Source organism: Diospyros lotus, chromosome 2 (genome assembly GCF_014633365.1).
Source record: "Diospyros lotus cultivar Yz01 chromosome 2, ASM1463336v1, whole genome shotgun sequence".
Lineage (NCBI taxonomy): Eukaryota > Viridiplantae > Streptophyta > Magnoliopsida > Ericales > Ebenaceae > Diospyros > Diospyros lotus.
Window position 1 is genome coordinate 44770548 of NC_068339.1, and position 17265 is coordinate 44787812.

Here is a 17265-nt window from a genome sequence, read left to right on the forward strand (position 1 = left end):
TGTACAACAAGAAGTTCCCTCCCTTCTATTCCTGAGTACCACACAACCCTCATTCCCAAGATTACAAAGCTACCTTTTCTCTAGCCTTTCTCTCAGAACGATCACAACACTCGTTACAATAGAAATGAGAACACTTACCTATTGGCTAACTTTTGCCCTCTATTTATAATAGGGGTGGACATCCCAATATAATAGACTGGACTTAGATAATTCCAGTTTTAACTTACCTTGCTTAGAGTGAGCATAAGCAATACACTCAAAACACCCTTACATGGTCTATATTAGGTTTATGACCTGTCCACATTTCATAGGGGGTTTTAAACCCTATGGCTGCGGATGGGGACCTATTAATCACATAGGCTGCTGTAGTAACTGCTTATGCCCAAAACAATTTAGATAGCCTAGTATAAATTATCATGCATCTAACCCTCTCTAATAGAGTCCTATTCATCCTTTCAGCTAGACCATTCTGTTTGGGATTCCCTGGAACTGAAAGATGTCTAAGGATACCATTTTGATTACATAGGTGGGTAAAATCCTTATTGCAAAATTCCAACCCATTATTAGTCCTAATGATTTTAATTTTGCTATCTTTTTTATTTTCTATCATAGTTTTTCAGGTTTTAAATGTTTCAAAAGTGTTATCCTTTGAATTCAATACATAAATCCAAACCATTTTAGAATAATCATCAATTATTGACAGGAAATACCTAATTCCACCATGAGATAAGGCTCGGGAAGGGCCCCACAGATCAAAATGAATGTTTTCTAAAGGGGCCTTAGTGGAATGGATAGCCTTCCTAGGGAATTTTACTTTAGCTGATTTTCCAAAGATGCATGTTTCACATTTATCTAAGGCTGTTACATTTCCAGCACCCACAATCCCTTCTCTAGTCAATTCCTTAAGCCCTTGCTCACTAATGTGAGCCATCCTCTAATGCCATAACCTAGAATGCTCATAGGATTTATCCTGTCCTACTGCTGCCTCTCCACCAACTGTGGATGCTTGTAGTACATATATGCCATTTTGAAGGATTGCCTTCATGCATATGAGAGAGCCTCTAGATACCTTAAGGACTCCACCAACTCCTCTATAGGAGTAACCATTTTTATCTAATTCTCCAAGAGATATAAGGTTTCTCTTTAAATCAGGGACATAACTAACAGCCGGCAATATTCTCACTATTCCATCATGCATTTTAATTTTAACATCCCCAATCCCTTTGATTTTACACTATTGGTTATTTCCCAACAATACGTTACCACCATTAATGTCCCTATAGTTTAGGAACCAATCCCTATGAGGAGTCATATGAAAGGAACAACCGGAATCTAACACCCCAATTTGCCTATCCTCGGTATTAGATATAATCAGTGCATCTACATTATCATAGTCAAATTCACAAATTGAAGATGATATTTCAGCATTCCCTTTACCCTGAAATTCCCTCTTTTTCTTAGGACAATTGCGTTTGATGTGACTTTCTTCATGATAGAAAAAACATTTGATAGGTTTCCTATTGGTTTTAGATTTTGACCTTGGTCTACCCCTAAACCTTTGATCCCTCTTTTCTGGTCTTGACCTAACAACAAGAGCATCACCCATAGAATTCTTGCCTTCAACCTTCTGTTGTAATTCCTTGGAGTTTAAGGCTCTTACTACATCTTCTAGGGATAGTTTGTCTCTTCCATGTTTTATCCTCATCGTCATATTTGATATCTATGTTTTCAAGGTCCAGACATAATTTATTAAAATAATCTATATGTTCTTACAGTTTCTAACCTTCCCCCATTTTAAATGAGAAAAACTTGGTTTTCAAGAATAACCTGGTAGATAAAGTTTTGGTCAAGTATAATGTCTCTAGTCTCTTCCAAAGGGCTTCTGTGGTAGTCATTTTAGAGACTTCCCGCAAGGGTCTCCTAGACCTACAATTAAAGTATTGAATGCCTTTTTATTGATTTCTTTCTTCTGTTGACTTATTTCTTTTTTCTGTTCTTCAGTACAAGTGCCAGGTATTTTCTTTTCTTCATCTAAAGCCTCTTCCAGTCCTAAGTTCCCTAGTAGTGCTTTCATTTTTATCCTCCAAAGGCCGAAATCATTCTGGCCATCGAATTTTTCTATATCGTGTCTTGTTGCAGCTATTCTTGATGCTATTATGACAAAGAGACACCAAGAAAATGAAATGAAAGCTTTTCTTGATCCTAGGGGAAGGCTCTGATACCAAATTGTTGTTTTAGACTCACTAGTTTAGGCAGATTTAGATGAACAATTCTCTCTCATACTCTTTTCCCACTCTCGGATCAACAATAAGAGATATTAACTCAAACATAAAGTCAAGAATTCACAAAACTAACAGAAACCAGAAAACCAAACCACAAGAAGTCGGAATTTATCCTGGTTCGGATTGCAAGTGTTGCAACCCTACATCTAGCAGTCAAAGCACCCTGTGAGCAGTCTTCTTTATTCCAAAAGAATGATCAGTACAACAAGAAGTTCCCTCTCTTCTATTCCCGAGTACCACACAATGCTCGTTCCCTAAGATTACAAAGCTACATTTTCTCTAGCTTTTCTCTTAGAATGATCACAAAACTCGTTGCAATAGGAATGAGAACACTTACCTACCAGCTAACTCTTGCCCTCTATTTATAATAGGGGTGAGCATCCAATATAACAGATTGGATTTAGATAATTCTAGTTTTAACCCCAAACTTTTACTAATTACATTAGGGTATAAAAAACACAACTATCTATATAAACCTTAGTCAGTATAAGCCATTGTCTTCATTGATCTTCTAGGCTAACTCGAGGCAAATATCAACAAAATGAAAGCACTTCTCAATACAGGTTGTCAATGGAGATAATCAAAGCATCTTGTCACTTTCAAGTATTTTTATGGTTATAATTGTGGAAAAATATGGCAATAATTTTCATTGAACTGGTAGACATATGTATACACATAAGATGCTTACCTAACTATGGAAACAAGTATCCTAATTGAGTAATCTTCTATTTACAATAACATAGATATAACCACATCCTAATTACAACTTTAAATCTATAAAATATTGACCAATCACACATATAATCAAAGGCTTGATTCATGACACTCCCTCCCAAGTTGGTGAATAGACATTATCCATTCCCAACTTGGTTGTAAGCTAGTGAAAGACCTGACTATTGAGTTTAGTTAGAATATCGGTTAGCTGTAATTCACTTGGTATATAAGGTATGCAGATAAGAACACTGTTCAATTTCTTTTTAATAAAATGTTGATCCACCTCAATGTGTTTTGTTTAGTCATGCTGCACAGAATTGTGTGCAATGCTGATAGCCGACTTATTGTCACAATAGAGTTTCATTGCTTCTTGCTTCTCCAAGTAACCAAATTTCCACCCAATAAAGTACAAAATCCTGTGGTAGACCTCCTATCAACCATTGAGCTTGCATAATCTGCATCAATGCAGGCCTTTAGGATGAGTTCCCCCCCCCCCCCCCGAATAAAATTCCCTTTCCTAGAGTACCCTTGATATAATTCAAAATTATGTAGGCTGCTTGCAAGTGAAGCTCCTTGGGTTTTTGCGTGAATTGACTTACTATGCTAATGGCATAGGCTATATCCGATTGTGTGTGAGATAGGTAAATTAGCCTGCCGACCAACCTCTGATATGCCTCTTTGTCTGTGTCTCTATCTCCCTTAGCTTCAGCAAGTTTGTGATTAGGGTCAATTGGGATGTTAGATGGTTTGCTAGCCACATTTTTCTTGTGTCTCATAAAAGATCAAGGACATAATTGTGTTGGGATATAAATATCCCCTGTCTGGATTGTGCCACTTTAATACCTAGGAAATATTTCAAATTCCCTAATTTCTTGATCTCAAACTCCTCAGCCAAACATCTACCCAAGTTCTGCCCCTCTTTTTCATCATTTCCTGTCACTATAATGTCATCAACATAAACAATAAGAGCTGTGACAGAACCTGAACCTAAGTGTTTGATGAATAGGGTGTGGTCCCCTTGGCTCGGTTTGTAACCCATGGCTTGCATTACTTTGGAAAATCTCTTGAACAAAGCTCTAGGCGACTGTTTTAGGCCATATACTGCCTTCTTGAGTCTACAAACCTTAGTCTCAATTCTGTTTTTGTTGAATCCTGGGGGTATGCCCATGTAAATTTCCTCGTCAAGGTCTCCGTGCAAGAAATCATTCTTCACATCAAACTGTAGTAAAGGCTAGTAAAAGTTAGCTGCTAGGGATAAGAGAATTCTCATCGTGTTCTTCTTGGCTACCGGGGTAAAGGTTTCTTGGTAGTTTATTCCATATGTTTGGGTGTAACTTTTAGCTACCAACCTAATTTTGTATCTTTCAAGTGTCCCATCTGTTTTATACTTGATTGGGAAGACCCATTTGTACCCAACATGTTTCTTCCCTTTTGGTAAATCCACAATCTCCCATGTATTATTCTTTTCCAGGGCCTGCATGTCAACTTTCATAGCATTCCTCCAATTTTAACAGTTTAAAGCCTCTAATAATGTGGTAGAAATGGATACTGTATGTATGTTGGTAAGAAAGTTTCTATGAAATGGAGAGCATCTTTTAAAGGATACAAAGTAAGAGAGTGGATATAAGGGATATTTCATGCACTCTTTAATTCCTTTCTTTAGTGCTATAGGTAGGTTAATATCAGTTATGGAATCAACATTAGAAGGTGAGTCAAGAGATGTTACCTCATTTCTAGACGTTGCATCTGATGATAGGTGCAGTCTTGGTTCGGGTTCTGGATTAGTCCTTTTTGAGTAAATATGGAAAAAACATTTTAGTGGTTGCCTCTCCCCCTTCAAATTGGAAACCAAGTTGTAGGGAGATTCAGGTTCATTAGTTTGTGGAGTAGAGTCAAGTGCAGGTTCGGGTAGTAGGCTAGAAGTAGGTTCAAATGCAAGTTTAGTGGATTCAGATGTAGGTTTGAGCAGAGGTTTAGGAGTTGATGATAAGTTAGGAAGGAACAACTTATCCTTATCCTCTATATTTGAGGTCTCCTTCTGAAGAGAAGGGTAAGTAAAATAGGGTTCAGTCTCAACAAATGTAACATCCATAAAAACCAAAATTTTTTTAGTCGGAGGATGATAGCATTTGTAACCTTTTTGTGCAGAAAAATAGCCCCGACAAAGACACATTTAAGAGCTCTAGGATCCAACTTCCCTCGATTAGGGCTGTGAAAATGAACAAATGAAACACACCTGAATACCTTAGGGCTAAGTTGATTTGTGGAAAGAAGATTAAGATAGAAGTGCGATAAAATTCCCATTAGAGGCTAAAAATGTAACACTAGAGGGTAATCGATTGATGACATAAGTGGCTGTGAGGACGAGTTTCCTCCAAAATTGTTTAGGCACATTTTGTGAAACAACAAGGCTCTAGTAGTATCCAGGAGATGGTTGTTCTTTCGTTCTACAATCCCATTCTGTTGAGGGGTAGAAACACATGAGGATTCATAACTCCCCGTTGAAGGAAATAGGTGGAAAGGGTTTGGTTGAAATAATCCATTGCATTGTCTAACTTAAACCGTTTGATTTGTGTCCCAAATTGGTTGTGGATCATAGAAAAGAAATTGAGGAGAATATCACTCACACCAGATTTAGATTTAAGAAGAAAGATGTCAGATCCCTGATTTGATAGGAAATTCTCAACTATTTAAGAAGAGAATTTGGTGGGGAAGTGAGAGGGAGAGGGTAGAGAATTGAGGAGGGAGAAGGATCAAGAGAGAGAGAATAGGAGCCAGGAAATCAGATCACTCAATTCTATTCAATCATTTGAAATGGCTGGTTCAGTCCTTTTTATACTGATCCTCTGCAAAAGATTGGCACAAAAACGGTTACCAATCTCCGAGTACCATTGTAATGCTATAACTAGGTACAACACGCATTAGTTATGCTAATCCCCCCTTATTGTAAGGGCCTTATAGTCTAAGTGCATGACAACTCCCCCTCCCCCCCCAAAAAAAGTTATTTCTTATTCTCAAGAAATGTTCAGTAAATTGGCACTGCTAGGAAACTGCTTGAGTAGATCAGGCCAATACTCCCAAGTGTTGTTGTCCGAGTGGAAGGAGGACCATTTGACCAACACTTGGGTGAGAGGAGCTCCGTGCTTGTAGATGATACGCATATCTAGGATAGTGGTTGGGGTCACTATGTCTACCTCCTCCTTAAGGCTAGGAGGAAGTGCTTGGCTGGCCACTTGTGTCTTGATAGCTTTCTTGAGCAAGGAGACGTGGAATACGGGGTGGATCTGGGATCCCTCAAACAACTGCAATCAGTAGGCCATTTGTCTTATCTTTGCAAGAATCAGATAAGGCTTATAGAATTTGGGGCTCAATTTAGATACTTGCTAGCGAGTTTAGGTCCTTAGGTAGGGATGGTTCAGCCTCAAGTATACTTACTCTCCTACTGAAATTTCTCTCTAACTACACTTCATGTTTGCCATTTGCTTCATCCAATTCTGTGCCGTGTCCAATTCTGTCTTCAACATTTGTAGGATGTCCTTCCTTTGCTGCATATAGGTATCAACAGTTGCCACTGTGGATTGCCCCCCAATAATGGGTAAGAGGGTTGGCTTGTAGCCGTATAAGGCTTCGAAGGGAGTCATCTTGGTTGAGCTGTGGTAGCAACTTCACCACATTATTCAAAAAGATTCTAGCCACTTCCTGTGTTGTGAAGGGATGAGAGAGGCTTAGGAAATGACTGAATTTCGTAAATCTATCAACCACAACTAGAATGCAATATTTTCCCTCCGATTTCGGTAAGCCTTCTATAAAATGCATAGTCACATTAGTCCATGCCTGCTCTGGAATAGCTAGGGGCTGTAGGAGGCCTGGGTGAGCCACTATCTCATGTTTGCACCGCCTACAAATGTCACAATTCATCACATACTCCATCACATATTTCTTAAGTTGTGGCCAATAGAATATTTGCTTCACCTTTCGGTGGGTATTTTGTATGCTCAAGGGTCCTCCCAACAGTGACCCATGCAAAGATTGAAGGATCTTATTCTTCAGTGTCTCGCATTCCTCAATTACTAACCGTCTTTTATACCTCAGTAACCCGTTGACCAATGTATTCCCTAGCCAGCTATTAGTATCAATGCTCAACTCTTCCAATAATTCCTTCACTCACGCCCTCTTCTGATTTCTATCTGTCGTTTTGTGATACCAATCAGGCACTACTGTCATGATAGTTGTTGACATACTCTCTTCTTGACAGCGGGACAATGCGTTCGTTGCCACATTTTCCTTCCCTATTCTGAAGTGAATCACATAGTCTAACCCTATTAACTTGGCCATGCCATTCTTTTGCAAGTGTATGTGTAGCCTCTGTTATAATAGGAACTCGAGGCTTTCGTGATCCATCTTAATTATGAACTGCCCCCCCCCCCCCCCCCTCTCTAAATAATGTCTCTACTTGTCCACGACCATCAATATTACCAACAACTCCTTACCATAGATGCTAAGCCTTTGATGTCTTGGGGCTAGGGCCTGGCTAAGGAAAGCCAATGGTCAACCATCTTGTGATAGAACTACCCCTATCTCGGTGTTGCTGGCATCTATTTCGAGCATGAAGGGCTTGTTGAAATCCGATAATCCAAACACTGGTACCTCACTCATCACCTTCCTTGGTTGTTCAAACGCCTCATTTGCCCTAGGACCCCATTTAAACCCATATTTCTTCAACTGTTCAGTTAAGGATTTGCTAATCAACCCATAATTCTTCACAAATTTTCTTTAGTAACCAGTGAGCTCCAAGAATCTCCGTAGCGCCTTGATGTTGGTGGGCTTAGGCCAGACAGTTATAGCCACTATTTTCTTGGGATCCGTGCCAACTCCAGCACTGGAAATAACATGCCAAAGATATTCCACTTGTTTCTGTGCAAAGGCACATTTAGACCGGATTCATCTAGATCTGATGATAACTTGATCTCAGGTCCAACTTGGAGAATACCGAGGCATCTTTAAGTTCTTCTAGCAAATCTTTGATGATAGGAATTGAAATTTATCCTTGATGGTGATGGCATTGAGCTGTTTGTAATCAACATAGAAATGCCATGTACCATTTTTCTTTTATACCAAGAGTACGGGTGAGGCAAAAGGGCTATGTCTTGGTTTGATAATAGATTGGTTTAGCATGTCTTTCACAAGTTTTTCAATCTCTGATATAAGCTTGGGAGGGTATCTGTAGGATCAAATGTTTACTGGTTCAGCATTGGGTTGGAGGGGTATGAAATGGTCCAAAGGTCTCTTAGGTGGTAATGACTTAGGTTCTACAAAGAGGTCTTGAAATTCAACTAGTAGTATATCAAGTAGGGCCAATTCATGCACCTGCCATGAGATTTGAGGCTATTTGTGGGCGGCATACACTCCCCTTCTAGTTCCCCATAATTCTCAAGTTCTTCCTTAGCTTCAATTGAGAATAGTTGTGCCACCTGGGATAATTTTCTCTTGAACATTTGCTGTAGCCTCTTTCCCTTGATCATTTTGTAGGTCCCCATTTCCATATTTCGAGAACCACCCTTTGGCCCTCTTTTTCAAGGGATACTTTCATCTATTGAAATCAAAACTAATCGGACTTACCCCCTTCATCCAATCTACCCCCAACACTATGTGGCAGCCTCCAAGCTTCAATAATCTTAAATCAGCTTCAAAAGTCTCTCCTTGCATCTCCCAACAAAAGCCCACACAAGTAGATTTGCTTACCACCTTATTGTCATTAGCCACGGTTACTGATAGTGGTTGTGTACTAGCCAACTTACACTTCATCCTCTTAGTTGTTCCCTCATCAATGAAACTGTGGGTGCTATCAGAACTATCAATGTGCTATCTTGCACTCTTCCTTCTACTTTGATTATCTTGCTACTTGTCATTCCCTTGATCGCTAGCAGGGATATTGCTTCATTATCCTTTTCTTCCATTTCTTCCACTACTGTCAGCCCCCCTTCTTCAATATCTCCATCATCTTCTTCCCCTTCCAATAGAAGTAACTGCTTTCTACATTGATGTTCTGGGGAATACTTTTCCCCGCACCGAAAACATAAACTGGCTTGTCTCCTCTGTTCTATGAGCTTATCCCTTTGTTGCAGGGTTGGGGTGGACGATGGGGCTGTTTGATATCTGAGTCCTGCCCCTGTTTTAAGGAATTCCTTCCCATGCACTTTCCCTCCGATTTGCATCAGCCCATGGCTGCCTCCTTTACTTTACACCCTATGATTTCTCATTAGTGCCTCCATTGATAATTCTTGCAAAGAAACCCCCTCAGCTACTTTCTTGTACCGTCTTTGGCTTCAACATTTTCACCGTTTACTGAAGCTCATTGCTCAAACCACTAACAAAATTTGATACAAAGTACTCCTCGGTCATGTAACGGTTACAACACAACGTAAGTGACTTTAACTCCTCGAATATGAGCTAATATTCCTGCATTGTTCCATCCCGTCTCAACTTGTTAAATTCTTCTACTATATCCATAATGCCATGATCTCCAAACCTCACACACAAGCCCTTGACAAACTCATCCCAATTATAGCCATCTCTAACCTTGGACCATCCTTGAAACCACACATCCCCAATGTCGTTGAGATAGGCGGATGCTAGGGCCACTCTCTTGCTCTTGGCCACCTGATGGATGCTAAATAACTTCTCACATCACCTTACCCACCATCGAGGCTTCTGTCCCTTAAACAAAGGTAATTCCAGTTTTGGTACTGGAAAACCAAATTGATGGGGTGTAACTTGTGCCTCTTGTCACCTCTCTACCACATTCTCACCCACGGTGGCTGGTTCAACCTCGAACTTTGATGATTCAACGATCCTGTTGTTGGTTTCAATTCTCGAGAGAATTGGTTCCAGCCTGTCTCTAGGGGGGAAATCAAGCGAAATTCTTACATGATTTTGGCTGGAAAACATGAACATGAATTATTGCATTTGATCGTGTAACATGTTGCTCTGCTCCTGCATGTCCTCCCGCATATGATTGCGCATATCTCCATGCAACCTCTGTTACAACATCCAATTTCTTATCTACCACTGATCCAACCATCTCTTACATGGATCCCATGTGACTCTGCATCTCCTCCACCGTTGCTATGACTTGCTGCAATTGTGCTTTCATTTGCTTCATTCAGGTGCTGTCGGCCATGGTGGATTATCGCTTGGAGAGATCATCGACCAAGAACTTGCTCTGATACTAGAATGTCAGATCGAGGATCTGACAGAGAATTCTCAACTATTTGAGAAGAGAATTTGGCGGGGAAGTGAGAGGGAGAGGGTAGAGAATTTGAGAATTGAGGAGGGAGAAGGATCGAGAGAGAGAGAGAGAATAGGAGCCAGGAAATTAGATCACTCAATTCTATTCAATCATTTGAAATGGCTGTGTCAATCCTTTTTATACTGATCCTCAGCAAAAGATTGACGCCAAAAACAATTACCAATCTCCGAGTACAATTGTAATGCTATAGCTAGGTACAACACCCATCAGCTATGCTAATCCCCCTTTATTGTAAGAGCCTTATAGCCTAAGTATGTGACAAAAGACCCATGTAACCCTTGTGCAATCATCAATAAATGAAACAAACCAATGTGCCCCATAAACATTTTGAATGGTTGATGGACTCTAAATATCACTATGAATTAATTCAAAAGGAAGATGACATATGTTATTACTAACAGGAAAAACAACATGTTTATATTTGGCAAACTCACAGACATCGTAATGAAATTGTCTAATATCTAGGTCTTTAAACAAAGAAGGAAATAGGATTTTAAGATTGGAAAAAGCAAGATGTCCCAGCCTGTAATGATGCAGCCAAATAGTGTCTTTAGTGGGTATGTATGCTTCTGAAAGGCATGTTAAGGGCTGGTTCCACCTGCTAACTAGTAATTTTTCAGATTTATCAAGATAGTATAAGCCATTCCATTCCTTAGCATATCTAATCATCATTCCCGAGTCCTTGTTCTGAAACAAATAGCAAGAAAGGAGAAAAATCACTTTGCAATTGACATCATAGGATAGTTTGGATATGGGGAGAAGGTTGGTGGACAGTTTAGACACATGAAGGACATTTTTGAGAGTCAAGGCAGGACTGATTTTAATCTCTCCTATTCTAGCTACTGTGATCAAAGAACCATCTTCTGTAGCAATTTTCTGATTGCTAGAACAGGGTGAGTATGAGTGAAACATTTGCAAATAGCAAGAAAGGAGAAAAATCACTTTGCAATTGACATCATAGGATAGTTTGGATATGGGGAGAAGGTTGGTGGACAGTTTAGACACATGAAGGACATTTTTGAGAGTCAAGGCAGGACTGATTTTAATCTCTCCTATTCTAGCTACTGTGATCAAAGAACCATCTTCTGTAGCAATTTTCTGATTGCTAGAACAGGGTGAGTATGAGTGAAACATTTGGGAGGAAGGAGTCATATGGTCAGTGATTCCAAAGTCAATAATCCATAAGCCTTTAAAGGATGCATCAGAGGCATTTAAAGCATGAGAAATTGAAGGTTTATCTAAGTGTAGCAATGAGTAGGTATCTTAAGAGAATGGTTTGTCAAGAGTACTTAGGAAGTATTGCAAACTTTCAATCTCCTCCTTGTAGAATTCCTTTGGTTCGTGGGACTGTTCTTCCACTTGTGGGCTTGCCATATTGGCTTGCCCCTGGCTCCGATGTTGTTGTCCACCTCTATTTCCCCATTCCTTGCTTGGTGGCTTGCCATTCAGCTTCCGACACATCTCCCTAGTATGCTTGGTTTTTTGTAGAAAGTACACCAAATATTCTCATGGCTGTCACTGCCCGTGGATTTGGGAACTATTTTCCCATTCTCTCCACTCAGTTGGTCCTTCTTAAACCCATGACTTCCTCCATTTTCCATCATTGTTGAGGCCTCAACTGGTTTTGGGTCCAACATGACACCTCGCTTGCTTTCCTTGGCTAGAATAATCGAAATCACTTTATTAAGTGAAGGTAAGTCATCTTTACCTAGGATTTGAAACTTCACTTTTTCGTACTCCATGTTGACATCTGCAAGGAAATCGTAGGTGTGATCTTTGTCTATGAAAGCTTTTAAGGTGGCTGCATCATCACTATTCATCTCAATGACCCAGTAGTGATCCATCTCTTGCCAGAGTCCCTTAGGAAATTGGCATACTCAGTGATAGTTTTGTTCCCTTGCCTCGCTGAAGCTAGTTTGGTCTTTAATTCGTAGATTTGGGCTGCATCTTGAACCTTTGAGTAGGTTTGTTGGATAGACTCCCAAACCTCTTTTGCTATTGATAAAAACATGCCGGTGTCACTGATTTCGGGTGCCATGGAACTCCATAGCTATGCAATTATCATGGAATCTTCTTCATCCCATGTTGCATAGGTTGGATCTTCCTTCTTTGGTTCAGTCCCTATGATATGGCTAATCTTCCCTTTCCCTTTCAAAATGGTTCAAATCAACTGGGACCATTTAAGATAATTCTTCCCATCCAACTGATAGGCAGATTGATTTGCTACAATTCTCCAAACGGCTGAAGCAACAAGGGTGCTAGTGTTTCTCCTGTGTCACGGGAACTAACTTCACAGGTGGCGGCCGACATCTCTAGTTAATGGGAAGGGCTGAGAGAAGAGTGGTAAATAAGGTACTATTGCAGCAGTAAAGGCTGCTAGTGATGGTTGTGGTAGCAGGTAAGGCTAGGCAGCAATGTCGGCTGCTGGTGGTAGGCTGTAGGTAGCGACAGAAGGGCAGTCGGCAATGAACTCTCGAAAAAAGAGTCCTAGGTTTTCTTAGGCTCTGATACTATGTGGAAAAATATGGCAATAATTTTCATTGAACTGGTAGACATATATATACACATAGGATGCTTACCTAACTATGGAAACAAATCTCCTAATTGAGTAACCTTCTATTTACAGTAATGTAGATATAATCACATCCTAATTATAGCTTTAAATCTACAGAATATTGGCCAATCACACATATAATCAAAACCTTGATTCACAACACTAATACTTGACAGGCCACATTTTAGAAACTATCGGTTTTCTTGTTCAATTTACTATGCATGTTCTGATAAGAATGATCTTTACTCATTTTGGAATGTATACAAAATTATTTTCTAGATGTTATTAATTATGAGCTAGTGATATATTTCAACATCTTCCACAACACCAGATTTTGGGGTTGCTTTCAACTGACTCTTATGGTAAAAAAAGATTTCAAAGCAATATAAACGGTTTGAGGTGCTGAATGTTCTGGAAATCGTGGTTTAAATGGTTAATAAGCTGAACATCTTATTCCCCTAACAAAGTGCATTTTGGATGATGCTGACCAAATAATTTTGCCAGATGCCAGCATCCAACAAGCAAACTGGGACCCATCTAAAGTGAGGGAGAAACTTCGGCGTGATATAGATGCTCATGTTGTTGCAGTTCGTGATGCCAAGCTGTCTGAATTTACTACCTTCTACAAGGTAATTTAGCCTATGACCTTGGCATTGATTTTTGTTGTCCACAAGGACTTCAATTATGGTGATAAAGTTTTGAGATCCCACAAGCATTTCTGTTTTTCATGATTCTTGAATCAATCAGGCAAACAAAGAGGATGATAAAAAACATTATGTAATGTTTAACTTGGAGTTACGTGCAATGTAAGTTTCCAAGATATAGTTTTGTTGAGTAGAGACAATTCATGGTTTGAAAAAGAAGCATGGATATTAATTATATGACCTTCATCTTGCTAATTGTTTCAACTAAATTTAGTCATTTTTATTTATCGAGTTCTAGGTTATGTATGCCGGGTTATGCATGTGAACAGAAAAGCTGCATGTGTTTAGGGATTCCAAAACAGAGTAGAATTGTCCTTAATTAGTTAATCTTTGTCATAAAAAGGTTTGATATACTTCATCTGCAGAAAAAATTGAATGAGGCATTATCTGGACCTGTGGAAGCTCTTTTAGATGAAGCTGGTAATGATACCTGGCCAGCAATAAAGAAGCTTCTTCTCCGTGAGACTAAATCAGCAGTCTCTGGGTTTTCTGTTGCAATTTCTTCTTTTGACATGGATGAACAAACCAAGGATGAGATGCTTGCAAATTTGGAGAATTATGCAAGAGAAGTGGTTGAATATAAAGCAAAAGAAGAAGCTGGGAGAGTTCTGATCCGCATGAAGGATAGGTATTACATCCTTGTAGCATCTCTGGTTCGGATCTGAAATTTAGCTTTCTTGCAATAGTTTCATTTAGTTGTTTAAGCCTATTGGTTACTGATGCTGATTCTAAATTGACCAACAGGTTTTCAACATTGTTTAGCCATGATTCTGATTCAATGCCTCGTGTTTGGACTGGGAATGAAGATATTCGAGCTATTACTAAAACGGCTAGATCTGCAGTATGATGTGCTTTATCTTACAATTTCATTTATATTGTGTGAATTTTCAGTTTCATTTTAAATTTGGGATTGTTCTGTTTAAATGTTATTTCTCCTTTTCAGTCTCTCAAGCTGCTTTCTGTTATGGCTGCAATCCGTTTGGATGATGATGTGGATAATATTGAGCAGACACTTGCTGTTGCTTTGGTAGACACCAAAAGTGGTGCTGCCAACAAGAGTATCACATCAGATGATCCTTTGGCCTCAAGCACTTGGGAAGAGGTGAGCATTTGTTGTTGCTGAGATTCACTACTTTAAGCTTCTGATATTGTGAAAATATTTAATAATTATGGAATTATTATTTACTAGTTGATATAAATACGGGTGATTAATTCACCAGGATAAATTAGTTTAGTCCTCATGTGAACTATTTCTCTTGTAACTCTTACAGAGTTATAGCTTTTAAACCCTGACTATTCTGTGAGAAATATCATGTGTACAGAAGCCTGAATAGCTTTTATCACTTGGTTATAACGTCAAAAATCTACCGTCTGGATATTTAACTTCTTATAATTGTTTCTTTGTTCTTTTTGATAAGTTAATTGTAGTACTTACTATCTGGTATTAGTAATGATGATAAAAAAAAATATATGGAGTGGTTCATGCTGCTTCATGTTTCTGTGCTTTCACTGTTGCACTCTGCATGCCCATGCAGATCTGAACGCCAGACTAGTTATTTGCATTTTTTGAGAGCTTATTTTATTGACTTGAACTGCTTACTGGTGGTATTTTGTTTAATTGATGTACTTATATGTTCTTTGATGAGCAGGTTCCATCACAGAAGACATTGATCACACCTGTCCAGTGCAAATCTTTGTGGAGGCAATTCAAGACTGAGACAGAATACACAGTTACTCAAGCTATTGCTGCTCAGGCATGATTTCATTCTATGGAGCTTGTGGTCTTTTCTTTTTTTCTTTTGTTGTTTCAATGGCCCCTTCCCCTTTTCCTTATTTGCAATTATTCTAAACAAAGGTAGCTTGGATTTTGAGTGCTCTTTTAACTGTCACAATAAATGGTGTATATTCACCTGCAAGAACTTATACTACACAGTAGTGTCAAGAATAATAAATAAGAAAGTAATGGGTTTAATGTGTAGTGGTATGGTATTCACCTGCAAGAACTACTATACAGTAAAGTGAGAATATTAGTAAGTAAGAAGGTGATGTGTTTAGAGGTCAGGCTCTCATTTTGTTAGATGATCTGATCATGTCTTTTAGTGACTTAGGTACTTGCAAGCTATTTCATTCTGGCACTTCCTAGATTGGATGTGCTTCTTTTCATCCCATTGTAGAGATAATTTTCCTCTAATACACACCAGGATGGGTTTGACAAGCATCTGACATATATAGACTTATAGAATGAGATTTCTAAATTGCATGTGGCTTACAGAAGTCAAGCAGTAATCTTCTAGGACTCGAAAGAAATGTAGTTGTAGAATAAGGAATATGTAAGATCAATGTGGTGGTAGTCATGTGCATTAATGTGACACACTGAGGAAAAGAAAGAAAAGCAACTCTGTAAACATCATGTTCTGTTGAGCTCCATCCCCCGGTGGTCGATATATGCACAGATCTGTAGAACTCCAAGGCAGGTTGTCCTCACTCCTCTGTCTAGCTATTATCCTGGTCTCTGGCCATGAGCTTTGTGTAAAATGTTTCATGCTGTTAAGCCTCAATATCGCATATTTTGTTTTGATAGTTAAGATTTGCAAGGACTCATCCACTCTCTTGAAGAATTATGATTATTTCTTAATAGACAACTTCATTTACACCAAAAGCATGTTTTAGTTTATGTAAAACAGAATTGCATAGGGGAAGAATGACGATTATACATTACTTCACAACTACCTGTAGACCAGAATTGTGTACTTTCTAGTTTGGATGAAATACATTTGAATAGGTTCTTCATAAGTAGTTTGTCTTGCACCATGAATTTATTGCTGAATTTATATGATGTTCGATAGTGATTGGAATTTATCTTTACATTTTTCAGGAAGCCAACAAGCGCAACAATAACTGGCTGCCACCTCCATGGGCAATTGTTGCCCTGTTGGTCCTTGGGTTCAATGAATTTATGACACTTTTGAGGTACTTGTTCCTCCACATATCGGAGTTAATTTTATTGGCTTTTGATTTCTGGTTTTCCCTTTCATCTTCAACTTAAAGCAACTATTCCCTTTGATTTCAACTGCATTTTAACTGTTAAACATTTATTCGTGGACAGGAACCCTTTGTATCTAGGCGTAATTTTTGTTGGTTTTCTGCTTGTCAAAGCATTGTGGGTGCAGCTAGACATATCTGGTGAATTCCGGAATGGCATGGTGAGTGTTATAGACTGTTCTTGCCTTCTGCCTTTTATTGGTTAGGATCTGTTGTGGCTGGGAGTTAAAAGGAAGTTCATTGAAGGTAACAAATTACAGAAACTGTATGTCTGCTTGACCTTTTCATGGCCCCCCCCTTCTCTCTCTCTCTCTCTCTCTCTCTCTCAGTTGAAGATGGGAGACTCAAAGTAATATCTGACTTCTTTACCGATTGTTATTGTTGATGTCATTTCCCTGAGTGGATTCTGAATCAGGAGCCCAAAGTGAAGATTGAGACTAATGTGACCTTGACTGGGAGGGGAAGGGTTTTTTGATACTTGGTGCCACATGGGGTTGTGCAATAAGTTGCAGACTTTTGGCACAGTCCTTGCAATAAAAAAGAGGGTGAGGAAGAAAAATGGGGTTTACTTGTTATGCCAGCTCCTTTGATTCGTGGTACCTATCTGGTTTCTCTACTTCCTCCTCTGTCATCTTGGTGTCAGTCCATCTGTGTGTGTGT

The 17265-nt window shown here is 39.1% G+C and overlaps 1 protein-coding gene across 1 annotated transcript in view; it reads left to right on the plus strand.

Moving 5' to 3' along the window:
- The window catches only part of LOC127794362 (protein ROOT HAIR DEFECTIVE 3-like), a 31048-nt gene that overhangs the window by 10915 nt on the left and 2868 nt on the right, over window positions 1-17265 (plus strand). Inside the window, exons 16-22 of the mRNA XM_052325388.1 lie at window positions 13364-13488; window positions 13929-14191; window positions 14308-14404; window positions 14507-14665; window positions 15213-15317; window positions 16439-16533; window positions 16670-16766. Of these exons, the coding sequence (XP_052181348.1) occupies window positions 13364-13488; window positions 13929-14191; window positions 14308-14404; window positions 14507-14665; window positions 15213-15317; window positions 16439-16533; window positions 16670-16766 (941 nt within the window). The remainder of the gene's footprint in view (window positions 1-13363; window positions 13489-13928; window positions 14192-14307; window positions 14405-14506; window positions 14666-15212; window positions 15318-16438; window positions 16534-16669; window positions 16767-17265) is intronic.